The 27,666-nt window shown below is 40.0% G+C and overlaps 9 protein-coding genes across 9 annotated transcripts, besides 7 other annotated features; 5 read left to right on the forward strand and 4 right to left on the reverse strand.

Moving 5' to 3' along the window:
* Nucleotides 1-105: 105 nt before the first annotated feature.
* UA08_07849 (hypothetical protein) lies at nucleotides 106-1,512 on the reverse strand (the record flags this gene model as incomplete). Its single annotated transcript, XM_020262745.1, has 4 exons — nucleotides 106-778; nucleotides 832-973; nucleotides 1,034-1,332; nucleotides 1,388-1,512. The coding sequence occupies 4 exons, from the start codon at nucleotides 1,510-1,512 to the stop codon at nucleotides 106-108; spliced, it is 1,239 nt and encodes a 412-aa protein (XP_020117019.1).
* Nucleotides 1,513-1,890: 378 nt separating this feature from the next.
* Nucleotides 1,891-3,260, forward strand: UA08_07850 (hypothetical protein; the record flags this gene model as incomplete). The annotated part of the gene is made up of 4 exons (XM_020262746.1): nucleotides 1,891-2,218; nucleotides 2,287-2,456; nucleotides 2,537-2,662; nucleotides 2,724-3,260. The coding sequence occupies 4 exons, from the start codon at nucleotides 1,891-1,893 to the stop codon at nucleotides 3,258-3,260; spliced, it is 1,161 nt and encodes a 386-aa protein (XP_020117018.1).
* A 640-nt stretch (nucleotides 3,261-3,900) lies between these two features.
* UA08_07851 (hypothetical protein) lies at nucleotides 3,901-5,238 on the reverse strand (the record flags this gene model as incomplete). Its single annotated transcript, XM_020262747.1, has 2 exons — nucleotides 3,901-5,032; nucleotides 5,096-5,238. The coding sequence occupies 2 exons, from the start codon at nucleotides 5,236-5,238 to the stop codon at nucleotides 3,901-3,903; spliced, it is 1,275 nt and encodes a 424-aa protein (XP_020117021.1).
* Nucleotides 5,239-6,438: 1,200 nt separating this feature from the next.
* UA08_07852 (Peptidyl-prolyl cis-trans isomerase H) lies at nucleotides 6,439-7,310 on the forward strand (the record flags this gene model as incomplete). Its single annotated transcript, XM_020262748.1, has 4 exons — nucleotides 6,439-6,481; nucleotides 6,670-6,815; nucleotides 6,902-7,039; nucleotides 7,119-7,310. 4 exons carry the CDS (start codon nucleotides 6,439-6,441, stop codon nucleotides 7,308-7,310), a joined length of 519 nt encoding a protein of 172 aa, XP_020117020.1.
* A 154-nt stretch (nucleotides 7,311-7,464) lies between these two features.
* UA08_07853 (Alanine--tRNA ligase) lies at nucleotides 7,465-10,698 on the reverse strand (the record flags this gene model as incomplete). The annotated part of the gene is made up of 6 exons (XM_020262749.1): nucleotides 7,465-7,638; nucleotides 7,706-10,114; nucleotides 10,215-10,250; nucleotides 10,305-10,331; nucleotides 10,394-10,539; nucleotides 10,605-10,698. 6 exons carry the CDS (start codon nucleotides 10,696-10,698, stop codon nucleotides 7,465-7,467), a joined length of 2,886 nt encoding a protein of 961 aa, XP_020117023.1.
* A 1,607-nt stretch (nucleotides 10,699-12,305) lies between these two features.
* Nucleotides 12,306-13,172, forward strand: UA08_07854 (hypothetical protein; the record flags this gene model as incomplete). Its single annotated transcript, XM_020262750.1, has 2 exons — nucleotides 12,306-12,914; nucleotides 12,972-13,172. 2 exons carry the CDS (start codon nucleotides 12,306-12,308, stop codon nucleotides 13,170-13,172), a joined length of 810 nt encoding a protein of 269 aa, XP_020117022.1.
* Nucleotides 13,173-14,474: 1,302 nt separating this feature from the next.
* On the forward strand, nucleotides 14,475-15,022 carry UA08_07855 (Mitochondrial import inner membrane translocase subunit tim17; the record flags this gene model as incomplete). The annotated part of the gene is made up of 2 exons (XM_020262751.1): nucleotides 14,475-14,897; nucleotides 14,984-15,022. 2 exons carry the CDS (start codon nucleotides 14,475-14,477, stop codon nucleotides 15,020-15,022), a joined length of 462 nt encoding a protein of 153 aa, XP_020117025.1.
* A 2,634-nt stretch (nucleotides 15,023-17,656) lies between these two features.
* On the reverse strand, nucleotides 17,657-18,520 carry UA08_07856 (hypothetical protein; the record flags this gene model as incomplete). The annotated part of the gene is made up of 1 exon (XM_020262752.1): nucleotides 17,657-18,520. The coding sequence occupies one exon, from the start codon at nucleotides 18,518-18,520 to the stop codon at nucleotides 17,657-17,659; it is 864 nt and encodes a 287-aa protein (XP_020117024.1).
* Nucleotides 18,521-19,541: 1,021 nt separating this feature from the next.
* UA08_07857 (hypothetical protein) lies at nucleotides 19,542-21,528 on the forward strand (the record flags this gene model as incomplete). The annotated part of the gene is made up of 7 exons (XM_020262753.1): nucleotides 19,542-19,772; nucleotides 19,827-20,226; nucleotides 20,306-20,402; nucleotides 20,469-20,586; nucleotides 20,660-20,995; nucleotides 21,064-21,382; nucleotides 21,452-21,528. 7 exons carry the CDS (start codon nucleotides 19,542-19,544, stop codon nucleotides 21,526-21,528), a joined length of 1,578 nt encoding a protein of 525 aa, XP_020117027.1.
* Nucleotides 21,529-21,717: 189 nt separating this feature from the next.
* Nucleotides 21,718-21,756: a repeat region (Identified by RepeatMasker using a combination of RepBase library and repeat library created with RepeatScout).
* Nucleotides 21,757-22,056: 300 nt separating this feature from the next.
* Nucleotides 22,057-22,103: a repeat region (Identified by RepeatMasker using a combination of RepBase library and repeat library created with RepeatScout).
* Nucleotides 22,104-22,605: 502 nt separating this feature from the next.
* Nucleotides 22,606-22,699: a repeat region (Identified by RepeatMasker using a combination of RepBase library and repeat library created with RepeatScout).
* Nucleotides 22,692-22,941: a repeat region (Identified by RepeatMasker using a combination of RepBase library and repeat library created with RepeatScout).
* Nucleotides 22,933-23,005: a repeat region (Identified by RepeatMasker using a combination of RepBase library and repeat library created with RepeatScout).
* A 48-nt stretch (nucleotides 23,006-23,053) lies between these two features.
* Nucleotides 23,054-23,290: a repeat region (Identified by RepeatMasker using a combination of RepBase library and repeat library created with RepeatScout).
* Nucleotides 23,290-27,666: part of a repeat region (Identified by RepeatMasker using a combination of RepBase library and repeat library created with RepeatScout) that runs on past the window's edge.

A 27,666-nucleotide genomic window follows, 5' to 3' on the forward strand; every position in this document is an offset into this window, starting at 1 on the left:
GAAGCCGCTGGGTCTTGACCTGAGCAGCAAAAATGACCAATCTCGAATATATTGAGCCACTCTTGACGGGTCCTGAGAAAATGTTGAATAGAACCATCAGCAGCTTCACGATGGACGCTGGTATCCCAGTGGTTCCTGACGAATGAAATTGAAATCCTTCAATTTCATCGTTATAGAAGACCATTCCGCCTTGTCCGGATTATATTCGCCGCGGACCTCAAGTCTGCATAACCCTTTGGAGCCTACTAAGCCGATAGGACCGTTAAAATAGAAAACACCCCGCGGGGATATCGGATTGCGCTGCTGCATCTCATGTTTCATCATATGTAGCTTGAAGGTAAGATAAGCAACATAAAGGTCAGAATCTTGATATTGAGAAGGAAGCATCTGCATCACGGAAAGTATTTTAGGTAGACGAGAAGGCTGGGTGTGAGTCGTGTTAGTATTTGTGTTTGCCGTCGAGGGGCTGGTCTCCTGAATGATATTCGCAATGGACTTTTCCCATTCGGAATAACTCGATAAGCTGATATTATTCGATGGTTGCAAATCTGACGGAACATCCATGTCCTTTATGCTCATGATAACGTCGTTCGTAGGGTCTTCATCTATTCCAAAGCTCTTCTTCACTCGTTGCAACTTTCGATGAAAGAAGGCCGAAGCAGCATGTCCCATCGCCGATGTTACCGTAAAAGGAAACAACGCTGCCAGGATTAGGCGACCTTGTTCGTCCGGAATGGGTTTCGATTTCAAGACAATCTCGTTATCGGAGATTTCGAAACTGTATACAAGTTAGAATCCATATGCATACCCAACATAGTGTGAGAGACATACCCAACTGTTTCATAATGGGGAGGCGCACGATATGGGAATTGAACAAATAGCCAGCTTCTCATGATTCGCATATTATCTCCAAGAAGATCTTTGAATTTCGGATGGCATGATACTCGTGTAAGCACAACACCTTCTAGCTCACCTGGATTCGGAGAGTCAATTCCATATTTCCTCTTAAAACTAACGATGTCCCCGAACTTACGTTTTAAAGACTCAAGGCGTTTGCGGTCGTGTGCATAATCCCTGAAACAATTCCATTCCGGGTCGTTTCCAGTGTAAAGCTCCCCAGGCCGAAGACGAGGCCAGCTCAGCGGTATAAATGTGACATCTTCTTCTTCATCTTCGTCAACAGCCTCTTTCCCGCCATCGACAATACCTTCGCCCAATCCTCCTGAATTGCCCTCAGAATCGGCCAGTGTATTTCCGTCTAGGTGTGAATACAAGAGCGAACTCCAGAGGTTGAATGCAGCGCCGTAGACCAGGACACTAGTAGCAAACCGCCTTGATAAAAGTTAGTATCAGGTGCGAACTTGTAACAGAGTACGGGAATAGTAACCTAAACCATGGCCTTTTGATCTTTACGGGTTGAACGTTGACTATCCTGGAGCCCCCCGTGGTGAATGCCCGATATTGGCGGAGAATTGGCCGAGGATTGCGAGCGAGATAACGCACCCAGATCATTGCCGAATATTTTTTTCTTCAGTAGACGCGTTTTTGGACATGACGGTAATCAGACGGTCAAGTCAAAGAGAGAGGAGTAAGTGATGAATTCATTGGGATATGCGATAAAGGTCAATGGACTTGTCCCTGTCAATATTTGTCAGCACGTGACTTAACGCCGATGCCGCGGGCGCGGGCCAACCACGATTGGTTGCTCATAGACAAGACGTACGGCATACAACCAACTCCTGCTTGATCGTCAAACAAACGAAGCGGCATAGAAGCTGACGTTCTCATCATTCATGATCCCACTTACCCGGGGACTGTGATTTACGCCTTGAATGAAGCCATATCTGGCTTACACTCACTGAGCGTCCGTCCGTTAAGTTGTATGCAACCATGTGGCACACCCTGAAGCTTCTTTCCTGTCTGGCGGCAGTAGCTACTGCGTCGTCTGCGCCGGCGTCTGACGGAGCCATATTCCTATTTGATGCGAAACAAGATGTCGGTCTCCAGGGCCAAGGTTCTATCCATGAGGACGCTGCCAGGCTGTTATTGCAGCAACGAATGCAATCGACTCAGACCACACCTAGCACAGCCCTGGTAGAACCTATCGTACAGCTACTGGATAATTTCGGCGGATACCAGTACAATCTCTTCCAAGAAGCAGATAGCAGGAATCAGCAAAAACTCCTTGTTGTGGTCGAAGGTCTTGTGAATGGTTCTTGTGAGTACTGCATTTCTGTGCTGGTTGCCGATTGGAATGGCTAGCTAATAGAGACGCATTATGAATAGCTGCCACACCTCAAGAAAACCCGACTGCTCATCTTCATGTCTCTCAGATGTCTTCCGATTTCATCGATAGATTTATTGCGGAGAGTATCTCCGAAACCGACGGGTTCTATTCTTCGGGCTGGAAACATTGCGAATACGAAGTTACGGCGGATCAAGCATCTAGCAGCGAGGTACGCAGCCAATGATAGCAACTACTGGCGAACTAGTTTGGTTGACTAGACATTAGACATTGCAAAGCTGTTTGTATCAGCATCCCATTTTCATTGGATCTCCCAAATCCCCGATGACTGGATTGTTTGACGGCCTGCCTTTGTCGTCACTCGAGGCGTGGTCCGATACCACTGGTTCCAAGGAGATTTTGAGACTATCGTTCAAAGTATGCTCTGTTCTCTTCTGATGCAACAATTCATTCTTGTCTCTAACACTGTCCCCTTTAGGAGCAAGCGGACCTTTCAACAGCGACGCAACTATTGACTACACTCTCTAAGATGTTCGATTACGAGGAACGCACCATCGTTCTCGTTTCTCAACCCAAATCCAGCAACAAACACACCACGAATAATCATTATTCCGTCAAATCTGTCCCTCACGTCCAATCCCGCAGAAGCCAAATTGACGACATACCATCCACCCTCCTACCAGTATGCCACAGCACCAACACCTCTTGCACCAGTGCCACAAACAGCTGTTCAGGCCACGGATCATGCTACCTCAAAGCGGGAGATTGCTACGCATGCAAATGCCACAAGACAACCGTTCGAACCGCCGATGGCAGCATTCGCACTGTCCAATGGGGTGGCCCAGCCTGCCAGAAGGAAGATATTAGCACGCAGTTTTTCCTCATTGGAACCATCACGGTCCTTGCGATCTTGGCTGTTGCCGGTGGAATAAGTATGTTGTTTAGCGTTGGTCAGGAGGAACTGCCCAGCGTTATCAGTGCGGGTGTTAGCTCAGTGAGAGCTCCTACTAGGTAATTTTTCCTAGCTTTCTCTATCTCTCTCTCAACATCATCAACAATCAAGTTCGCAATTTACTTATGAATGAAATGTATGATAATCTTTACAATTCACCCACGATTTTTGAAGGTTTTGATGTTCTCAAAGGAGAACATAATCAATATTGTATTGCAGTTACATTTTTATTACTCATCACCATCAGAATATAAAGACACAAATTGAATTTCAAAAAATTGTCCTACTCAAATAAACAAATATGCAGTCATAAGTAACGTCCCAAGACGCCAGTTTGCTATATCAAAGAACAAAGAAAATGAAATAAAAAAATCCAAACACAAATACATATTTTTTTTTGCCAATCCAGATTGGCAAAAAGAACAAGAAAACCCATAATCCGAATAACAATTAACGCCGGACCAAAACGGGGTAACAAATCGTATGGCAAATGCAACCTGACAACTATGAGAACCGTATTCACCCTTCTTCGTAGCATCAGTGCTGGGGGTATGATGTAGAAATGAAGTAAGTACATGCTGGCGGAAAGAGTAGGAGATTCGTTATGGGTGAAGAGACAAGGAGATGATTTCGGAACTGAGAAAGAAACATAAGTTAAAAGTGGTGACATGTATGTGTGGAGGTGGAAGGTAGTTGATTGCATTCACGACGCTGATCCGGCTTCCAGTTGGCCAGGTGTGCGAGCGTCGGCAGAGGCGGGCGTTCGACGTGGGAGAGAGACACCTGGAATATTTAGCCTCGGGATCCAGGCTCGAACTCGTGACTGTGACTCGTTATGATCGTTTGGTAGGGTCTGTGTTCCCGAATCCATATCTTGCCGAACAGTCCCGGGCTCTGACCTGGGTGGCACGGCGGATGGTCGCCCGGCAAAATAAGACCTTGTTCTGAATTGATGCAAACGGTTTGCGAAAAAAGCCGGTTGTGGAGATGCAATAACAACAGTTCGGCCTGCTGTACGACGCCCTTGTCTATCAGTTTCCGGGATTGCTGGCTGCCCCTCCGGTCGTGGTTTAGGAACATAATAGTCGGCCTTGCAGAGAGGGCAACAAGCACGACGGCTTGTTAACCAAGGATCCAGACAGGAAGCGTGGAAAGCATGGCCGCATGTAAGACCACGGACATCATCGTCATCTTCTAGAAGATCAAGGCAAATTGCGCAAGAGTCACCAGGACTAGGAAGCAACTCAGCTGGAACAGCGCCTTGAATTGGATCGTCATTCTCCTCTCCCTCTTGGAGGTCTTCATCATTCCGTACTTCAGTGTTGTTAGTGTCGTCTGGGGCTCTTGTGGCTGGTGCAGCATCGGCATGTTCAGTATTCGGCTGGATATCAGAACTGGGCCTTTCTTTTGAATGAGCCGACACCGTTAATTGCTCGGCAACAGGACTAAACGGCTCTTCGCTTATAGTCGAATCATTTCGCTCATGGTCTTTTAAAGGAACCGAATAAGCTTCAACACCAGGTTGTACGACGGATGCGTGTTCAAGGTGAGTTTGTTCACTCTCGCCAGCCTTGGGTGTTTCAGGTCTGTCGGAAGGCGCAGAAATTCCTCCTTCGCTCGGAAGCCCCTCGTCAGCGCGAGATGCTCGCCAAGCTTTGTATTTCGTAAGTGGAAATCGTTCGTTTACATCTTCCATAGACATCAACTTCTTTTCCCTTCTTCTCCTGTGCGGCCGGGGAACAGTCGCTAAATCAATAGGCTCCCCTGTTTCCTCGTTTCGTAATAACCGATTTCGCTGATTATATCGAAAGCAATATTTCACGCCGACAATAATCCTGTTGCAAGTTTTACGTAAGATTATCAATCACAGTCAAATGGGAGGTATCAAATGTGTTTACCATAAGTTCGTAAAGACAACGCCAAATCCAAGGGCAACAAAAAAAAGTAAAGGCGAGCTGCTTGGGCCGCCTCCCCCTCCCGAACTTCCAGTAGAAGTACTGGATGGGGCAGACGCGGTGCTTGTGGAAGTAGCGGAGGACATGTTCTAGTTGTTTTGTGAAGACGCGATGGATGATGGGAAACCGGTTATACTTTCGGTAAGAGCGGATGTGTAGATCAATGTAAAAATCAGCGTTTGTGATTCGAATGGGTGGTTACAAGTAACAGATATTTGTCGGCTTGGGGTGCTTCTGATTGTGAATATTGCTCGGATCGTTTTGAGTTAGGCGTCACAGCACCTGGTACGAAACGGCGACAGCCCTACACCAGCGAGACACTACTGTGTCAAAGCATCGCATTGAGTTATCATGACAAGGGCGGATGGTGTTCATGTAGTCGCGCGGATGGGAGGAAACTCTTGTGCAGGCCTCCCTTGGGCGGGCAGAAAGATGTCGTCTGTGAGAACGAGCCAGCCACAGACGAGAAGCAAATGGACCCCAACTTATGATGCACGCAGAGAGCACAGCAGGACTGGTGAAGCAGGGCAGCGGAGGGCCTGCTTATGCTGACGTTTGAAAGAGAAAAGTGAAACGAGAAAGATGCGCGATATCCGAGACAGCCAGCTGTTCCTGTACGGCGCAAACAGGAGGGAATCTGGACGAGGTTGTTGATCGCAGGTGGAGATTCGAGAGAGATGAACATGGGGGGGGATCACGGGGTTTCAACAACGCACTAACCCTGCGGTAACCGTATTACCGCCTCCGCCCGCGCTTACTGCTACGGAACAATGGATACCCCGGATCTTTTAAGAATTAAAATCATAGATTTCTTTCTTTACTGTTGTTTTGGTCCTTATATTGTGATGTATGTACTAATTATTATATGATGTGCTCATAAGCATGTGGTGAAGAGTCGTGTATGGTGTATTACATACAATACGAGACAATACACTAAGCGCCCATTGTCACGGGCATTCTTGGCGCATATTCAGCCTGCGCTTGTTATGTAATAGGGCGACAGGCTAGTGCTCGATCGGGTAAGGAGCGGAGTCTCTGCCACGATGCAAGTCTAAGCAGCTATGATTGGCTGATGCAGATGGATAGGTGGGGATCCGTGGGCACTAGAGAGCCCTCACCATCCATAGACACTGGAGCAGCATTTATTGATATTTTGTCTTCACCAGCAGAACGAAGGATTTATAGCTTGACGATTTAACCACAAATCTCGGCATAGCTCTAGCAGCTTCCTTGTTAACGATACACACCAACCTCGCTGGCAGCTGTTACCATTGCCAACCAAAAACATGGCCTCAAATCCCATAGTCTTCTTCGATATAGCTCTCGCAGGTGAGTTCCTTTCTTCAAAGAGGAAGCTCATTGAGCAATCAAGTGCCCTTAAATGGCTTCAAACAACGATGCAATGGGTTTTCTGAAATTCTTCAACATCTCCATACTGTCATCCTAAAAGTAATGGATATTCAACCTTCGATATACCGGACACTGACATTGCTCAACTATCTTTGGAATGTCTATAGGACAGCCACTAGGCCGTGTGAAAATGCAGCTCTTCGCTGATGTTACCCCTCGGACGGCGGAGAACTTTCGACAGTTCTGCACTGGCGAGGCAAAGAATAGTCAAGGACGGCCTCAAGGTTACAAAGGCAGCAAGTTCCACCGTGTAGTATGTTTAATTGCCTTTTCCTTACACCCTGCAAGCATCACAGACCGTCAAGGAGTGGAAGAAGACCTTACTGACAATTTCTAAAGATAAAAGACTTTATGATTCAAGGAGGTGATTTCGTGAACGGCGATGGCACAGGAAGTGCTTCCATCTACGCCGGCCAGAAATTTGCAGATGAAAATTTCAACCTGAGGCACGACAAAGCTGGTCTTTTGAGCATGGCGGTAAGTTCAATTTTTCCAATATGCCGATACCATCTTATAATTATGTGCATGATCGCTGAGGAAGAGCCTTTATCAACAGAACTCAGGTCCGAATACGAATGGCTGTCAATTCTTCATCACTACAGTTCCAACACCGTTCTTGAACAACAAGCATGTTGTATTCGGGGAAGTTGTGGACGGAATGGACATTGTCCACATGATTGAGAATACTCGAACCACGAGAGACAAACCGAATCAAGATGTCACTATAGTGCAGTGCGGGGAAATGTAATTATAGGTTGTGAAGAGGAAGATCCAAAAGCCAAAAAAAAAAAAAGTACTAGAACTTAATCGGATACTAATTCCATCTCTGAACCGAAAGAAACCATATTGTACCTTTCAAAACGGCATACATGTCAAATCCGCGTAAATGATAAAAGGGTATTCTACAACTTGAACTTCTGTAAATATTCGGTGGCAAGGGCCACTCCTTCGTCAACCTTCTCGACGTTGGTACCATTGCCAATAGCTGTGGGTGCTTTGCCACCAGCCTTTCCACCAACAGCACCTGAGACAACACTCGCCCACTCACTTGGTGAAACGCCTAATTCGCTGGCAGCCTATAGTGATTGATGATGTTAGAGTTCTAGTCCAGGTATGTTAAAAGCGTGTTTGCGAGAAATTTACCTTGGAAACATGGCAACCATGAGCGACCTTGTTTTGATTAGGGTCCGGTGCGATAAAGTATACAGTCTTATCAGCCATCTTAGACTTGATAAAGTTGAGTGACTCGCCGAGGACTTTGGCGTTGGAAGTCGCTGGCAGCTTGGTAACAAGAGTTGAACGACCTTTGTTCTCTTCAGCATCGAAGTATGATTTAACAATGTCGAGAGCCTTCTTCAGTTCCAATTTCTGAAGAGCTTTCTGGTCGTCCAGCACCTGTTTGTTAATACGTGCAAACAAGTCTCGGAATTTCGCCTTCTCAACAGCAGATATTGAGAGCTGGTTCAATTCAACCTGGACTTGTTTCATTTCCAACTCTTTGGCGGGACTGTGAGCCATTGCTCGAAGATTTTCTAAGCGTTTTTCAAACTCTGCTGCGATCGCCTGGGCTTGTTGGGCTTCGTCTCCAGTGACGGCGATAATTCTCCGGATGCCTTTGGCTATTCCAGATTCCTCAAGGATGATAAGATCTCGGATGTCGCCTGATTTTTTAACATGAGTACCACCGCAAAATTCAATACTTATGTCATTCCACCGTGGATCTTTGACATCTTTGAGAATTTCTTCGACTTCTACCCCCACAGAAACGACCCGGACGGGATCAGGGTAGGTCTCTCCAAATACAGCACGGACACCGCTGATTTCTCGTGCCGTAGCTAGGGGAACCTCTTTCGAGTAGACTGTGCAATTTTGGCGGATGTATTCAGTAGATTTCTTCTCAATCTCCGCGAGTTCCTTGTCTGTCACAGCAGACTTGTGAGAGAAATCAAAGCGCAACTTTTCCTCTGCCACAAGAGAGCCTTTCTGGTTGATACTGTCTCCCAGAATCTCTCTCAGCGCAAAGTTCAGGATGTGTGTTCCGGTGTGATTGTTCCTTATGGGTTGTCGACGACGTTCGTCGTACTCGCAAATAACAGAATCACCAACGGCAAGAGATCCGTACTTGACAAAGCCTGTATGAAGGACATAACCACCGTATGACTGTACATCACCAACTTCAACTTCTGCCTTTCCATCGAGTATAATCACGCCAGTATCATTTTCCTGGCCACCTTGTTCAGCGTAGAAATTGGTCTTATCGAGAATGATTCCAATTTGCTCTCCCTGTGGGACATCCGCAGTCGAATCGATGAAAGTCTTGCTATGATAAATGGCTTGTATGACAGACTCTAATTTTGGAGAATCAAATTTGGCAGAGTCATCAGTCTTGAGGACATCGCTCATCTTTTCTAGCTTCCCTAGGTCGTGGACGTCAAGCTTCACGGTATCGGCAGCAGCTTTCTTCTGTCCTTTGCTGGCTTCTTTGGCTTTGAGTCGTGCTTCTTCGAATTCAGCCTCATCAATATAGAGCCCCCGCTCTTCAGACATGATCTGAGTCAAGTCGACGGGAAATCCAAAGGTGTCATAAAGCCTCCAGACATCTGCGCCATGAAGCTTATTTAAGCCTTTGGACCTTGCCTGTTGGGCGTAATTCTCGAACTGTCTTTCGCCACGATCCAATGTCTTGGCAAATGAAACCTCTTCTTCGTTCAGAACCTCCATGACCTCGGCTTGCTTCTCCTTGATTTCCGGGAACATGCCTCCCATCTGATCGACGAGTGTAGGCACAATTTTAGAGAAGAAGCTGCCTATCTCCACATTGAAATATTTGCGAGCATAACGAGCTCCACGTCGGAGAACTCTGCGGATCACATAACCCCGACCCTCGTTGTTGGGGTACGCCCCGTCAGAGATGGCAAAGGTTAGAGTTCGAACATGGTCTGCTACAACTCGGTAGGCAGTGTCAATTCCATCCGCATCCTCAGATCCGAATCGACCCTGGTATTCACGAGCACCCGTAATTTTTTGTATCGTCTGAAACAACGGTATGAAAACATCAGTGTCGTAGTTTGACGACTTGTCCTGAAGCACCGAGACTAGTCGTTCGAAGCCCATACCGGTATCGACATGTTTGTTTGGCAATGGCCTCAGGGAGCGATCTGGCTCACGGTTATATTGGATGAAGACGTTGTTCCATATTTCGAGCACGTTAGGATCGTCTTGGTTGACGAGGTAGGCGGCATTTCGACCGCCGATGCGATCATAATGCACCTCACTGCAGGGGCCACAAGGTCCTTGATCACCCATCTCCCAAAAGTTGTCTTTCATGTTCCCTGGGAGAATGTGATCCTCCGGAACGCCGACCTTTCTCCAGAGGTCTCTCGCTTCTAGATCCGGCTGAAGACCTCCGCTCTCGCTGCCCTCGAAGTAAGTCACGTAGAGTCTGTCCGGGTCAAGGCCGAAAACTTTGGTCAATAGTTCCCAGGAGAAGGCAATTGCTTCGCTCTTGAAATAGTCCCCAAAACTCCAATTTCCGAGCATCTCGAAGAAAGTCTAGATGTAATGGAACGATTAGCCAGATTCGTAAAGTATGAATAATGCATATGGTGAAGTGGATAAAAGCATGTCGCAAACCGCAACTTGGGTGACTCACATGATGGTAGTTATCTTTGCCGACATCGTCAAGGTCCTGGGTTTATAAGTAACTTGCAAATAAAAAAAGGAAGGAAGAAAAAACTCATACATTGTGTTTTCCGCCCGCTCGAATACACTGGAAAAAGAGGTCAGCCATGCATTTTTCAATCTCAGATCTCAGACGGATGTGTAGTATACCTTCTGCGAGTTGACGGCACGTTTGAGATGCGCAAAGTCTGACTGCGGATCGACTGTGCCTAAGAAAATCGACTTGTACTGGTTCATACCAGCATTTGCAAACAAAAGAGTCGGATCAGAGTGTGGCACGACAGGAGACGATTTAACTGTTGGGCGCATTTTGTTAGACCAAAAAAAATTGGAGGGGTCATGGAGGGGTCCAGGCACGTACCAAAGGTGTGTCCACGTTGCTTGAAGTAATTTATGAATTCATTCCGTACGCGCTCTGCAGGCCACTGACTGGCCTTGTCCTGCGAGGCAGCCATGTTGTGCGAAACGTGGTGGCTGAAGTAACGAGGGGTGGGAGGTGCGGTGGCGGAGAGAAGTGGGAGACGGAGGAGCGATGTTCTTCTGAGGAAAAAGTCGATGCGTGGCGACCCCATCCCTCACGAACACCCAAAGGAAACCCGCAGCAAAAAGCACTCCTTGCTTGGCGCTCACGATCGGACAAACGAGACGCGCAATTCAATCATCCATTTTCGCTATTCGACGAGAGAGAGGCTCCGGCCCAGATAATCGCGTTGGCTTGAAGGGGGAAGAAGAGTTGTTGCCAAGTCAATGCCGGCCCTGTCCAAAGATTGCCCCAAGCGCCGTGCAGAAAGCGACCCCGAGGGGGAGCCTCCCATCAAGAAACTCGAGCTGCTGCATTTAGGTATAGCGACTATACATTTACTTGTGTGACTGTTGATATGGTTGATTTTTTTTTTTTTTTTCCGAGGCCCCAGACTAATCGGCACAAGGTCCGACAGCAGCCTTCCAAGACGACCAAGAGAAAAAGCAAGATGAACTGACCGGTAGTGACAACATGCTCCTGGATGACACGGCGCATACCAGTTACATCTACAACATTGAGCAAGAATTGGCGAGCATTGAAGCCCAGGAGAAACTGATATCGTTTCTTCCTGATATCGAAAAGACGCTGAACGCCGTTCCCAGGTCTCTCCTCAAAGAACCGAAGCCAGACAACGAGCTTGTCCTTTATCGCGTTCCACGGTCGTTGACGGTGGCTGAAGAAGACCAAGATAGCGTTCGAAAGGCGATTATCGAATCGAGAGCGAGGGTTAGAGCACGACAATCGGAAGCACGGCAGTTAGAACGCAGCGCGCGTACGGATTCGACAGCGCCCTCCCCCTTTTATACCGAACGCAATCCGGCATTCGAAGCAGGCGATGATATGGACGTAGATTTATAACAGTGGTTTTCCCCTCTTTCCTCGAACTATTCGGAAGGCACTGTTATTGCTGTTTTATACCCCCATGTGAGCCTAATTCATGGCGTCAGTGCTTTGGCAATACCATGTTCACCCAGTAGAAATGTGGAAAGACTGTTCATAGATTTATTATTCTACAAGCGAAGTGATTATACTGTTTTATATTGTGGCTATTTCATGGGACATTCTAATCCATGCAGAGAACCTAGAACCTATTTCCAATTAGAGATCAAACCCAACTGCTTTTCGTAGGCATCTCTATTCTTCATAATGAAATTTTCTGACTGCAACCGCATGAGATATGAACTCAACACAGGCCACGGCAAATCGAGTGATGCTCTCAAGCTAACAAACAGCTGATACGGAGTATTTCTTAGCCACATTGATGGTGATAGTGGGTACTCTCTTGGAGAAAAACTGTCATGGGTTTCAGTAGGTTCTATATTATTCTATGGGATATCTCACTAGTAGATCGCATTTCAAAAAGCAATTTCATTCGTTCATAATTGGGTGGTTGTATGAAGTGAGTTAACCAGTAGTTCTGCGTGCCTCAGGCACCTACCCAATCTCTAGACCTTGCCGACGGACGACAAAGCTCGTTCTCGCTTCACCTAACGCGAATAACTATTCCAACACAAGAGTTCCAGTCCTTTCGCAATCACAATGGCCGGGAAAGATCTATATGAACACAGTCAGAAAACGTCTCCCTCACAAAATAGCAAAGCGACCTCAACAGATCATGACAAGGTCGAAGCCGCAACCGAACCCTCAAAAATAGTCGGACCGAGTCTATCTTACCATCACGATTCAGAAGGTGATGAGCATTCAGAAGCCAGTGACGATAGCAGTGACGATGATTTTGGACCTCAACTGCCGCCAGTTGGAGCTACAGCGTCTAACGATGCCAAATATGAACGCGAATCGCGGTATTCGCCACCTCCAGAGCAACATGAGATAATCACGGAAAGTGCGACCACGAAGAAAAGACAGAGAGACGACTGGATGGTTACGCCTCCTGACAACCAGTCATGGGCTTCCGGGATGAACCCAACTACTATAAGCAATCGCAGATTCAATACAGGCAAGTCCGCTCGCGGCGACCAAAGTTCAGGTGGAATAGGCGCAGCATGGACGGAGAATCCAACTCAGAAAAGACAAAGACTAGAAAATGAGGTTCTAGGTATAAAGGCTGAGCCCGATACGAGGTCAGCAAGACCTCGAGATTTGTCATCGAAAACAAACACAGCCACGGCAAACAAAGTCCAGCCGAGTGTAAGTACCTACTTTCCTTGTACGCATCACAAGACCGCGACTAATACAACCCTGTAGAACAAAGGTAATAAGCCTTCGCTGTACGAAAGTCACCAAAAGGCTATGCGCAATACAAGCGAGGAAGATCCTAGTTCACGGGCCTTCAGCTGGGAGAAAGATATTGCTGGGAAATCAAGCATCTCAAGTGCATCGCGGAAAAAACTAGTGAATCAGGCATCTGATTATAGCTCTAAGTTCACTGGGGGTAAATATATATGAATGTATATCAATGTCAGACTGCCAAAAAAAAAATTACCTCAAGCCGTTACACTCATCCTAACAGCCGACTAATGCTTCAGATGTTCTAGGGACTCACCGGTAGTCAACTGCTTAGAGCCATTGTATCAAGATCAGGACTTAGAGGCCAGCATTAATACATATGACGGGCGATGCTACACTGAGCTTGGTCTTAGGAGCCATTACTCTGCTAAGAGGCAATTACTTCCAATGTATATGGTTTGGCTGTATTTGGAGCTCTGGCTGCTGGTGCAACAAATGCCTGACTTTGCCCCAGAAGTCATTGACTGCCAACATTGTTACATCAGATTTGCCCACTCCAATCAAAAGTATCAACTGATGGTATCTGTTCACACTCATGGTCTGCATCGTCTTTGGCCGTTTCTGTGCTTGCTCCTTATCACAATAGACAAGTCTATTACACCCACTCTGAACCTACGAGCTTGATTTGATTTGTGTCTTAGACATTGACGCTTCAGGAAAAGCAAATGCTGCAGATGCCGTTATATATAGACCAGTGGGACAACAGGAGCAACGAAGTCCACTGCCGTTACAATACCACATTAGCAGGAACCGCTCGCACTATTCCACCTGATATAGGTTCGACCGCAGATATTTGTCTTTCCAGTTCGTCCCTTGATTTCATCATCAATGCTTAGCTATTCATTTTCCGATCATTCTGCATGGCATTCCGGTCGTCATTATGCCTAGGCTAATCGATGAGATGACTACCTCTCTCATTACACGGCCTCATATTGCATCTCTCTTTGGATTTCCACCTCTTGCCACTAAAACTGGCAAAATCAAGTGTAGACTTAGAGCATGTCCATCTGTCAAGTCGCTGCTATCAGCAGGAGCTTCTATGCCTTTGTTTTTGAGAATCCAGGCAACGCCCAATGCAATCCAACTTGTCCCAGTGAGCACCTAATACATTATTCATTGAATTGATACAACAAGTTATGTTCATCCTAGTTTCTCTTCAGCTGCAGCTTGTATCATGTATTGAGTAGATTACCGTTCACCGCCTGCCTCGGTAGGAAATAATATTGCAGGAAAAATCAACCTTGGTCTGTGGCCAATGATGTGCATGGAATAAATGGCGGTATACTTCGTCCGAAAGGAGGTATATTAGTCACGTGCTCCCCGTGGAAAAAGTTATTTGAGCTTATCTTTTATCGCCGCCGCGTCGCTCACTTCACTGCTGCTGGTCTTTTCCCCCCAAGTCCCTGGTGATTCGCCTTTTCTTGCTGACCTTCTCTCTGTTCATCTCACTATTTACACATCATGGATCATTCGCGCGATCCCTGTCCCTGGGTTGCCCTGAGCGACTTTGGCGGTGCCTTCTGTATGGGTACCATCGGTGGTGCCGTCTGGCACGGAGTCAAAGGTTTTCGCAACAGTCCCTACGGCGAACGACGGATAGGTGCTATTACGGCAATCAAGGCTCGAGCTCCGGTTCTAGGTGGTAATTTTGGCGTATGGGGAGGCCTTTTCAGTTGTTTCGATTGTTCGATCAAGGGAATTCGTCAGAAGGAGGATCCTTATAATGCCATCATCGCCGGTTTCTTCACTGGTGGTTCGCTCGCTATCCGTGGTGGTTATAAGGCTGCCCGAAATTCCGCTATCATGTGTGCCGTTTTCCTCGCTGTCATCGAGGGTGTTGGTATTGGTTTCCAGCGCATGATGGCCGATAACACAAAGCTTGAGGTACGATGAACTAATCCATAACACGGAAATCAATTCGTATGACATCGGAAATGGGACATATCTGCTAACCACAAGTGCACAAACAGCTTCCTCCACCTCTACCTGAGCAGAAAGCTGTGGCTTAAAATATATCTTTCCATTTATTCAACGACACGATCTGTCTGCCTTCGATCGAGCAAACCCTTCCTTCCATCTCTGTCTTCATAACAACATCACCACATTGAGTCTCTCTTCTCAGGCGTTCGGTTTGGGCCACCATTAAACGACATAGCATAGATTTCCCTGCTTTTCTTTCCTTTTTTATGCTCCGACCGACAAACATGTTTTCGGAGTATTGTGTTCTATAGGCAGCAAGTTTATTCTCAAGGCTAGTCCCGAGGCAGGTGTATCTGTTTTGCGGCCAAGTAGCTGAACAAAAAAAAATAAGTCTGCTTATCCTGTACCAAAAGTGTCGAGGACGGGGTTCTGTTGGGTTTTTTATATATTAGTGCATGTCTAATAAGCATAATACGGAATTCTTCTATATATACTATACCAATTTGTCCTACATACTTATTCGGTGTCTAGGACCTTCACCTTTCACAATCTCGGAGATTCGGTCACTGCCTTCTTTCTACTCTATACGCAAAGCGGATATTATACCACCACTGAGCAAATTCCACAAATTTGACATGATTACGATACATGAGTTGATTGATATCCATGCGTTATGTTCCTCCGAGCACAGACTTGAACTTCTCGCTCATCACTTTTTAACGAGTCCCCAGAAGGCAAGCCAACACCTGTGTCGCCGTACTTCATCTGAAGAGACTTAGAAGATCTCGCAGTTGATTCAAAGTGTGGTAATGTCTTCAACTCCCATGTGGAACCAAGCTTCGGGTAGATTTCGATTGAGAACAAGATATTAAATACAAAGTATTTCTAAATGGAGCTCATCTTAGCTTCACCAAAATGTGGCTACTAGACTCCAGCACCATGGTGAGGTGTGAGCTCATTGCTGGAAACTCAGGTAACCTAAGCACAGCCTGAGTTACCTAAGCCCCTATTCCTAGAAACAGGGAGCCGTTTCCTCAACGGGTTCACTCCTTTTCTTTATCCGGTTGCGGTTGCTGCTGCAGCAGTGGTGACTTGGCTGGGGCAGCGCCCTTGTTTGTGTCTACGCGGCGGCTTTGCAGACAAGGGGAAAGCCATGAGTGTCTGTCCTGTGCGTTATGTCGCCTTGTCGTAGTCGTAGTCGATGCTGAACTTAAGAGGGGAAATCAGGAAAGACAGGAAGAGAAGGGAGGAAGATCAGCAGGGAAGGGCAGTTACAAACGTGACTTCCTTCTCCAAATATGCCCACATGGCCTGCACAGATTTCTGCTACAAACGGACAAAAGCCTCGCGGCCTCCTCTGAGGGCTTTTTGCACTTCTTCAGTGGGCAATTGAATGCCACACGACCGGTGGAAAAACAGCACATGCCTGCATCTGACTGCGTAGCCATATTCTGACAATCAGCACATCTTTGGTATGTCTAGAAGGAGAGAAATTAGAATTTCGCTGAGTTGTGGGAGGCTTCCCAAATAGGCAATCGTTGATATCGGCTTGGATCCCTGGGGCATCCACCTGTCCGCCCTATGCCATCTGCAGCGCCCCATAGTTCTGCTGAAGAGGCAGTTGCAAGTTCTTTCTCCTTTTCTTCCTTCTAGCATCCTTCGATAGGAGCATATTCGAGCTTGCACATTCCTCGATGTTGCTAGTTCCTGAGCAAGCCAGCTAGAAGGTGGGCGTATTCTCCTCATGCATGTCTTCGTTCTCTTTTTCGTTCTCACCACCAAACTCGTCTCAGAAAGATCGAAATTACGGGAACCGACATTCCGCCAGGGTAATCAGAGAGCATCTTCTCATTTTGTCATGCAGGTTCGAACCAATCAACTTAGGATTGAGATGCGTTTGTGTGTGCATAGACAAGGATACCCTTTTTATCCGCCATTCAGAGTTTTGATTTTGAGCAGTTGAATCCCGCCCACTTTGAATTGACCGGGTTGCTTTTGAGTCGGCTAGGTCTTAGAGACACAAAGTTATTATGGTCTTCGCAATAACAAAGGAGGACAGAGATAAATAGCCTGGATCAAGCAACACCCTGATCCTTCATGTACATCCAATTGAAAAACTGGCATGGCTAACTATTGAAGGAGGTATATATAATATATCCCAATGACGGCGAGATCGCTCAAGGCCAACATTAGATTGGATCAAAACATAGACAAATGTCTTGTCTTGAGATTGAGTCTGGTACTGTCTTTTTCAGTATGTCATTTCATTGTCCCCTCGATCCGTTGAGCAGATAATTGTAGCGATTGGTCTGTAGGCCCTATTAGAACTGGTGGATGCCAAAAAAATATAGAAAAAAAATTAGAAAAAAAGAGACACAAAGTAGCATGTCCTGGTTTCGATCCAGGGTCCTCCGGGTTATGAGCCCGGCGATCTTCCGCTGATCTAACATGCTGTGATGGTAACTCGCCCCTTTAAAAGTTCTATGACACTTCGCCCTCACCGAGGCCTTTAAGCCATACTATCTACATTTCCATCTGAAAATATTCATCACTATTCCCATTTGTGTTTTGAGACGTGAATATCTTAGTATCTTCTATATGATTCCCCATCAAGTTTATCTTGAATATATTAATATGGAAAGAATGGAGCGTTGATTCCACACTACATCAAAAGGTAACATAGCGCATGAGAAGGGGTGGCACGCTTATCAAAGCAATATATTCTACAAGTTCTGATTTGTAGGATGACACTTTTCTCTATCGGAAAATATATTGATCAATATCTGATGGTTACGCTCTGCCGCCCAGCATAGTGCAGTCCGCCCGCCGACATCTCTCGAGTGCGCATCGACCGCATCACCCTTTGCGAGGAGCTGCTGGACTATACCGCAGTAACCCTCTTGCGCTGCTAAAGACAGAGGAGTCCATCCGCAGGAGTAGTCCTTGGTGTCAGGCTGAACCCTGCTATCTCCAAGCAGTACTTGCACCACCGACTCATGTCCTAGCCAGGCCGCCCAGGCCAGCGGTGTCCATCCCCTCGAGTTAGGGTCAATTACTGGGTTCTCAAGCAGCAGCGCCACCACACTAGAGTGTCCATTTTCTGCAGCCCATGATAACGGAGTTTGGCCCTCATCGTCCCTAGAATCGACATGAACATCCTTTTCTGCCAGCAGTTGCATCACTACATCCACATGACCCTGTCCTGCGGCCCAGGATAGCGGGGAGCGTCCGTCAATGTCCTTTGAATCCGAATGTATTCTAGGCCGTGCCAATAGTATCTGCACTATTGAAAGGTGCCCTCTCGCTGCTGCCCATGACAATGGCGACCGTCCGAAGAAATAGTCTCTCTTATCTGGATTCACTTTGTGGCTGGCGACCAGTAGACGTACGATGTCCACATGGCCCATCCACGCGGCCCACGAGAGTGGCGTCCAGCCTCTTTCGTCCTGCTCATCAGGATCTGCTACGGCTGTTGTAAGGAGACGTTGAACTGTAACAGTGTCGCCGTTTTCTGCGGCCGCAAATAATGATGTCGTTCGATTTGTTAAATGCCGGCGTTGTAACTGAGCACTTCTCGGACACATCATTATTAGTTCCCGTGAAGAGAAGAGTAGGACCTGAATTCGGATATGGAGCATTTGTAGTGCTTCGTATAAACTGCATGCATGCTAAACTCGCGACTAATGACTCCCCTTGTAAGCACGTGGGCGTAAAGTATATCGCATTCACGCCATACCACAAACATGTACATCCTCTGGACAATAGCGCTTACCACAAAGAGAACATAGAGCAGAATAAACCATTCTAATGGGGAAAGGTAAATGTCATTAGGTGGTATGTCGCTTCCGCGTCTTTGCGGGTTATGTGAGGACGAGGCGGAAAGTGAAGCACCATGAGCAATAGTAATGGGTCTCCCCTCCTGACTACATACATATATATGCGTACTAACTTACATAGCACACGAGCACAAAAGCTTGTGTAATATCTGAATATGGAAAGCATTAGTAATGGATGCATGATTGTCCTTGATCCAGGCCTAGGCGCCACCCTGGATAGCAGTACCGACCCAGGGCTAGCTTACTGAGGCAGATATATCATTACTACTTACTACTACTAGACAATGACAGGCGCCATGTCTATTGGCTTGCTTTGTTTGCCTAGGTGAAACAGATCCAATTGAAGCAATCGAGATAACGCCCTTGCATTGGCTTGCTTGAGAAGTTCCTTGACTATTCCTAATATCATGCGTATATGAGACAACTGGCGTATCATATGAGTCTTCTGCATTGCACAATAAACACAGCCGCTTGGTACTACTACAGTTATTTTTGCGGTATCCAACTCAGGTTAGCTCTCAGAATCATAGGCGCGATAATACTCACGACATAGCGCCTGACGCCGTGCATGTGATTGCCATCATGAGCTTTACTTCAGGCTCCTGTTCGTGCGGTCTGCCCAGTAAAGCACGTTGACCAGATTACTGGTGTACGAAGTTCATCCCATCAAGAATCTGTCTCACCTGGCAATCCATCGGTGCTTTTATATAAAGCATGCTAGCAGATTCCCTCTGGCTTAGAACCTCTATATTCACAAGGGGTCCGTTTCAAGATGCTTATCAGTCTCTGCATGTCCTTTGCTGGCTCTTTCTCGTTATTGCTTTGCATTGCTGTTCTATCTTCACTGATCGCAGCAGTATGCATTTTATGGAATCTGCACAAGAGACGTACTACCCTGGTGGGTGTTCCATGGCTTTTCCGCAGCAAGGGAATTTTCGCGCAAGGGGCAGAGCGACTTTTCAATATCGACCCGACGAGCTATATACAGGAAGGCTATCTTAAGGTATGACAGGGTGGACGGAGTATGAAGCGTCATATGCTTACAGATCCGTCACAGCACTGCAAATCCCATTCAAAGCTGCCATTCGTCCTGCCCAACGTACTGGAAAGGGACCCGGTGATAATCCCCAAGGATTATGTCGACTCTCTTCTTTATGCTAAAGAGAGTCAAGTGAGCTTAAAGGCCAGTGTTTCCGACGTCTTTCAGGTTGCCTATACGTCCCACTCCTCGGCACTCGGCGATTTGTATGACATCGTGGTGAAATTGATGGGAAAAGATATAACAAACCTCCTTGATTCCGAGTCCGTCGCTGAGGCCTTGTCTCACGAAGCGCGAGCCAGCCTTTTAGAACAATGGGGTGACGACACAGAGAATTGGGTTGAAGTCCCGTTGAGTTCGAGCGTCTCAATAATGTGCGGCAGATTGGTCAACTTGCTTGCAGTCGGGCCTGAAATGTGTAAGACCAGCGTTAAAGAAATCTTGAGCCGTTATCTGCTTGCATTAGTATGACGTGAGTTGACTCTAGTGACGAAAAGGTAACAACCCCAACTTCCTACATGCCATTATTCGAACTTCAGAGATCATTGTCTACGGATCGATCATAGTCAAGTCTATTCCTGGGGCTTTGCGTCTGTAAGAGACTCAAAATCCTATTCAATTACAATCCCCGATGCAGTTGTTACTGACTCATGGCTCTAGATGCATAGGTCCTCTCATTAGATTAGCAAGCCGGTGGTATCAAGGACTTATTTTGAATGCACTTCGGCCACTTCTAGAGCAGAAAATGGCAGAGCATGAAAATGTAGGAAACTCCAAGGTAAGATATTTTCTAGCCCGGCTATGGTAGGTGGAGATGGTGAAGTTGTAAGTTTATACTGAAGTGATTCTAGGTGTCTACATTTCTAGATTGCTTAATGAACATTGCACACAAAGGCAAGACGACAATCAAGTGGCGGCCAGAGGAGTTTACGTATCCGATCTTCATGTTCACGTTCCCCGGCGTGCATTCATCTGGTGTCCAAGGCTACAGCTTCTTTCTGGATCTTCTCAGCAGTCCCCCGAAGGAAGCCGTATGGGACATCCTTCTCGAAGAGATACAGTCTCTCCATGATCGTGGTCGGGGGATATGGACAGCCGGGGATCTTGATCAAGCGGTTCTCCTGGACAGCGCCATCAAAGAAAGTCTTCGTCTCAATGGGCTCAGTTCTCTTACACCTATAAGAAAGGTACTCTCGTCCCTTTCTTTTCATCTTCTAGAGACTTCCATGCTCATACAATGATTACCGATATATAGGTGGTTGATACCAACGGCTTTACTCTACCAAACGGCCTTCATATCCCTTGCGGAACCTGCATCGCCATTCCCCAATTCTCCATCCACCGTGATCCAGAACTGTACCCCAGCCCGCATGAATATCAGCCGTGGCGTTTCTCTCAGTCATTGGACAAGGACACATCCATGACAGAGACTAGTGGTACCTTTCTGACATTTGGTCACGGACGCAGGACCTGCCCAGGTCGGTATATCTTCAGCCATATTTTTAAGCTGTTGACTGCAGAGATCCTGCTCAACTATGAAATCAAACCAATACCGTCGCGGCCCAAGACAACTCGTACGTATTAGATCAGCGGTCCGTATATGCACAAAAGGGAGTAGACAACTGACTGACTTGTATCTATAGGATTCGGCAGGTTCATGATACCATACAAAGGGCTCATGGTTAGTGTCAGGAGACGAAAATCCAAGGTCTACAACTGAGCAAAGGCGATTTTCTATTTGTAGAAAACAAATTTGGGTTGAATGACCGACAACTAAACCAGTTTTTCATTTACCATATTGTACGAGGGCGCTTATTGCATCTCTATCAAAACCAAGGAATTTCATTGGTGATAGTAGTAGTAGTGGTAGTAGTAGTAGTTAATTGACCCGCTAAAGCCTTAAGCTAGCTTCTGTCAGAGAATCAGAACATCACGCCAATAGATAAGGAACGCTAATGCGTATCTGAGGACTGCCTCGCCATAGATATTAAGAGATATATATATAAAGACTATAGGCTTATAAGAATATATATAAATTAGAATAGAATAAAAATAGCATTAATCAAATAATTCAATATAATAAATTAAAGAATTTAATAAAAAATATATATAGAAATTCTTATTTATTAAATATTTAATTTTGTTTTATTATCTTAGATTAATTAAGATATTCTTAAAATCTTATTTTTATTACTTTTATCTTTTCATAATTTCTTAATTTTAAAAGTTCATTAATTTTATCTATTAATAACGTATTTCCTGAGTAAATGGAACACCTGGGTAAACAGGACACCCCCTTAAAAATTCCCTTTGATTTTTAACCTATCATTTTCAAATAAATATTATAACATCAAAAATACCTCAAATATGTATAAAAATTAATCCTAACTATAAAGAAAGACTTCTTTTAGCTATTAATATATTAAAATAAAAATAAATCAAGAATATGCACAAAGCTGCGCGCCTTTTTAATATTAATTTAATAATATTATAAGTACATATACAAGGCTAAATCAAATACTAAAAGATTAGTATAAAATATAAGAAATTAACTCTTACTAAGACCTCACTTTAAGATTAAATACTCTCTTTAAAATATTAAGAATGGCCCCCTAAACTTAGTATACTTTATAAAATAAAAAATCTTTAACTTATTATAAAAGATCCTATTCAAATTCCTAATAAAGTACATAAAAACTAAATAAAATTCTTTTTAAAGTAATAACTTAATCTAAAAATAAGATTTACACGTTAATTAGTCTGTAATAAGGTCTAGTATAAGAATCTAATCATTATTTAGTCTTTCTTTAAGTAACTAAAATAATTAAAGGCTAAATATAGTATTTTTAATAAAAATATTTATAACTTTAGTAAGATAGGCTTTACTATAGTGTAAGGCGGAATCCTGAATGGAGTTGGGAATAGCTTCGAAGTATGGCGAGCATGTGACCTTGCCTGGCTTCCTGCTGCTAATTGGACTAGCGGCTTGGTATATACCGCCTTAAAACTGTAGGTGGCCTTAGGTCTTTATGAAGTAGTAATTAGCTGTTAAGTATATATGTATATATATTCTATATTTAAACCTATTCCTAGGCTGAAGCTAAATCCTAGTTATGTTTTTATAATTTTTATTTGTCAGAGAATCGGAAAGTCACAGCCAATCAATAAGTACTACCTACGGAACGGAAGCAGCCATCATTATAATAAGCCAAGATTACTACAGCAGGACTATGCCAAAAAGGGACTAATTACTATATTGTCACGCGTCTGGATCCACCTTAGTTGTCACTGGCTGTGTTGAGGTATGATATGATAGTTTGAACTACATAGAGGTTCCTAAGGGTATTCCTTGCCAATAGTTAAATAGAGATATAGCTTAATAATAAAAGGTATCTATAATTAAAATAGAAGAAATGTCTTAAAGTATTATAATTCTTTAAGGTTTATCTTACTAATCCTCTTAATATATAATTAAGTAACTTTAATAGGCTTCTGGTATACAAAAGTTGTAGAAATAAAGGAAGTCTTAAGCAAAGATAGAATATCCTAAATAATAGAAGATTATATACTCAAATTATCTTAATTAATTTAAAACAATAGAAAAAAAAAAGTAAAATAAATAAAAAAATAATAAAAGATTAAAAAACTTCTTGCTATTATATTTACTTTATAAAATAATAATTTTATTTTTAATACTAATTTTAATCCTTCTATCTTTTTTAATTATATTTTTATTTTTATTCTTAAATCTTAAAATAATTTAAATATTTAATAAATTCTTATATATCTTTTTTAGATCTATATTTCTTTCATTTTATAAGATAATAGATATATTCTTTCTCTAACTTATATTATAGTATTCTTTTAATTTTATATTCTTTATTATTTATTATTTTATCTTTATTTATTAAATTAGTGATTAATTTTAATAATAAAATATAAATATTATATTTATATTCTTACTAGTAGCTAAAATTTATAATTATTATTTAGTTTTATATTTTTAATATTAAAATTTTTTAATTCTAGTATTTATTATAAAAAATAAACTCTTTTCTTCTTTTTAAATGTTAGTATATCCTTCCTTGTATTTCTTATTATAATATTTTTTTATTCTTCTTTTTACTTATTTAATATCTTTTAATAAATTACTATATATTAATTATATATATATTACTTAAATATTTACTTTATTTAATACTTCTTATTTAATATTTTTCTAATTTATCCTTAAAATTTTTTCTAGATTAATAAAATACAGTACTTGTTTTATTAATATTTATTATATTATTTATTATAAATTAAATAAAAGGTAATAACTTTAATTATCTTAATTCTAATCTAGGTAATATCTTAGATATTATTTAATTACTTAAATTATTCTATTAGTCTAGCTATTAATCTATTAATAATATACTATTAATAAATTATATTCTATTTTATAATTTTTTATAATTATTTATTAAAATTTAAATATAAATAATTATCTTAATTAGATATAATTTTACTTAGTAATCTAAATATTATAAATACTTCTTATAATATTAATATTACATATTATTATACTATTAAATTCTTTAATATTAGTTTAAGGATAATATATTTTATAAGTTTATTTATAATAATAATAACTTTAATATATATAATTTCTAAAATAAAATCTTTTAATTTCTATACTTTTATTAATATTTCTAAGATATACATTCTTCTATATAATTAATAATTAATTAATTTATTATAATTATAATTATAATTATTATATTTCTTAATATAATTTTTAATTAATTTTCTTATTCTTAAGAAGTAATATATTTATTATATCTTTTTTATTATTTAATATAATTCTATAATATTCTTTAATTAATAAATTTAATTTATTTAAATAATTTTTATAATTATTAAAAATAATACTAATATTAATATTTTTTAAATAGTTAATTTACCTTTTAATATTACTTTATTATTATATAATGCTATTCATAGTGTTTTATTATTTTTAATAACTTTTACTATCTTATAAAAACTTTTACTTTTTATTATAATTATTATTACTAGTATTATTTTATTATAATAAATTTTATCTTTATCTTCTACTGGTATATTTATTTATAGCTATTATATTTTAATTATATAATTTGCTCTTTTAATATAATAATAATATTTTCTTTTTCTTTAATATATTTAATTTAAAACTTAAATCTGAATAAATACTTTAATTATTTAATTTATCTATTAATAAGCTTTTTAATTGTTGTGAAGTATTTTAGATTATAGCAATTACTTTTCATAATTATCTCTTTTTTAACTTCTTATAAGTAGTATTTTTATTATTTAAATATTTTAATTATAAATAATTTTTTTAGTATAAATATTATAGTTCCTTTTTATAGTAATAAATTATCTAGAGTAGAAGATAATAGATTTTAATTTTTTATTATTTTCTAATTGTTCTAAAATAATTTCTAATATATATTTTAATAAATTTAGTTAAATTATATTTAGTTTCTCTAAATTATAAAATATAAGAATTAATACTTTCTTAATTAATTCCTTAACTTTCTTAAATACTTATTATTATTTTTCTATCTGATTAAATTCTTAATCTTTTTATAGTAACTTTATAATTAGTTATATTATTTTTATATAATTTTTTAGATATTTTTTAATATATCTTATTATACCTAAGAATTGCTATATTTTATTAATATTTATTAAGATAGACTAGTTAAATATTATATCTTTCTTTTTAGATTAAATCTTTAATTTTTTTAGTATATAAATTATTCCTAGATAATTAATAATTATAGTATTAAATTTATATTTTTTAATCTTAAGTATTAATTCTTTATTTATAAGTACTATTATAACTAATTATATATATTCTTTATATTCTTTTAGATTTTATAAATATATAATAATATTATTAAAATAAACTATAATAAACCTAAGTATTTCTATAAAATATAGATTATATATTATGCAAATTATACTAGTAGATTTTTTAAATCTATAAATATAATTACTTATTTAAATAATCCCTTATTTATAAGAAATATTATTTTCTAAATATTATCTTTAATTATTTATAGATTATAATAATCTTATTAAATATTAAAGATAGTTATAATCTTTACTTTTTATAAAAAACCTCTCTTTTATTTTTAATAAGATATTTTATTTATATTATCTACTATTTTATTTTTTAGTGCTTTATAATTTAATAATTATTCTTTTAGTTATCTTTTTTATTAATAAATATTAATTATATTAATACTTTTCTATATTTTAGTTATATATATATAACTTTATAAAATTTATTAGTAAATTTATTCTTAAGTTCTAATTTATCTCTTAATTTATAATATTATTTAATTAAGGATAGTATAAATCCTTCTTTTAATTTAATTTATACTTTAAATTCTTTATTATGTATTAATAATTACTATTACTTTTTCATAAATAGCTTAATATACTAATTATTTGTATTTTTAATATTATTTTATTAATAATTATTATTCCTTTTATTTAGTTAATTATTAGATTCTATATTTATAACTACATTATTTTAAATATAATATTATAGTATTCTCTTGATACTAGTATAATATTAAGTATAATTATTATAATATATTATTCTGATTTTATAATAATATTTAGTGCTTACTTCTTATAACTTTAATTATTTCTTTATTAATTAAGATAATTATTGTTTATTTATTTGTTTAGATTATAACTAGTCTAACTTCTTTTATAAATTTTTCTTTAATATAATTATAAACTATTTTTAAATCTAATAAGATTCTTATATCTTTTCTATTAATTTTTATTAATATTATTATTATCTAACTGATTATTTTTAATTCTATAGTAATTATAATAAATTTTATTATAATTATATCTCTTTTAGTATTTTTATTAATATTTAAAGTATTTTTTAATATTATAATAATATTATTTATATGATTCTTCTACTTTGTAGTTAGTAATTATAATATTATTATAATAAGGATATATAGGTTCTTAATAGATATACTAGCACTTTATCTATTCTTATAGATATTTAAGTCTTAATTCTTTAATTATCTTTAAGATTCTTAAAAACTATCCCTTTTATTTTTTTTATAAAATATATTTTATATAATAAGTTATAATATATTATCTAATATATTTTTTAATATAGGTTTTCTTCTAGTACTAAATAGTAATAATAAAAATAATTTCTTATATATCTAGTTATTTTATTATAAAAGTATTATTCTTGCTTATATAATATATATTTATATATATTTATATATATTTACTAGAGATATATATATTTATCTATATTATTAATATATATAATATATTTATTTTTTATAATATTTATACACCTTAATATAATCTTTCCATTTCTTTTAAGACTTCTTTTAGTAAGTTATATTTATTAATATATAATTATACTAGTCATTCATTCTCTTAAGACTAAATAATATTATCTTTATACTTTATTTAGTTCTTTCTTAATAGAGTTTTTATTTAATTTTTAGTATAGGTTTTTATGGGGTTTAAGACTTCTTTTAGTAAGTTATATTTATTAATATATAATTATACTAGTCATTCTCTTAAGACTAAATAATATTATCTTTCTACTTTATTTAGTTCTTTCTTAATAGAGTTTTTATTTAATTTTTAGTATAGGTTTTTATGGGGTATTATTTTTAGCTTACTATCTTATAATATTAGTTAAGTATAAAGTAATTTTTTTAATAGAGAATTTGCTTAAATATTTTTTATATTAAAGTCTTCTATATTAATTCTTTCTAAATTAATAAGTTTTATATTCTTTTAATAAGTCTTTATTTTTTCTAGATAATATATA

Source organism: Talaromyces atroroseus (genome assembly GCF_001907595.1).
Source record: "Talaromyces atroroseus strain IBT 11181 chromosome Unknown scaffold_12, whole genome shotgun sequence".
NCBI classification, from domain to species: Eukaryota; Fungi; Ascomycota; class Eurotiomycetes; order Eurotiales; family Trichocomaceae; genus Talaromyces; species Talaromyces atroroseus.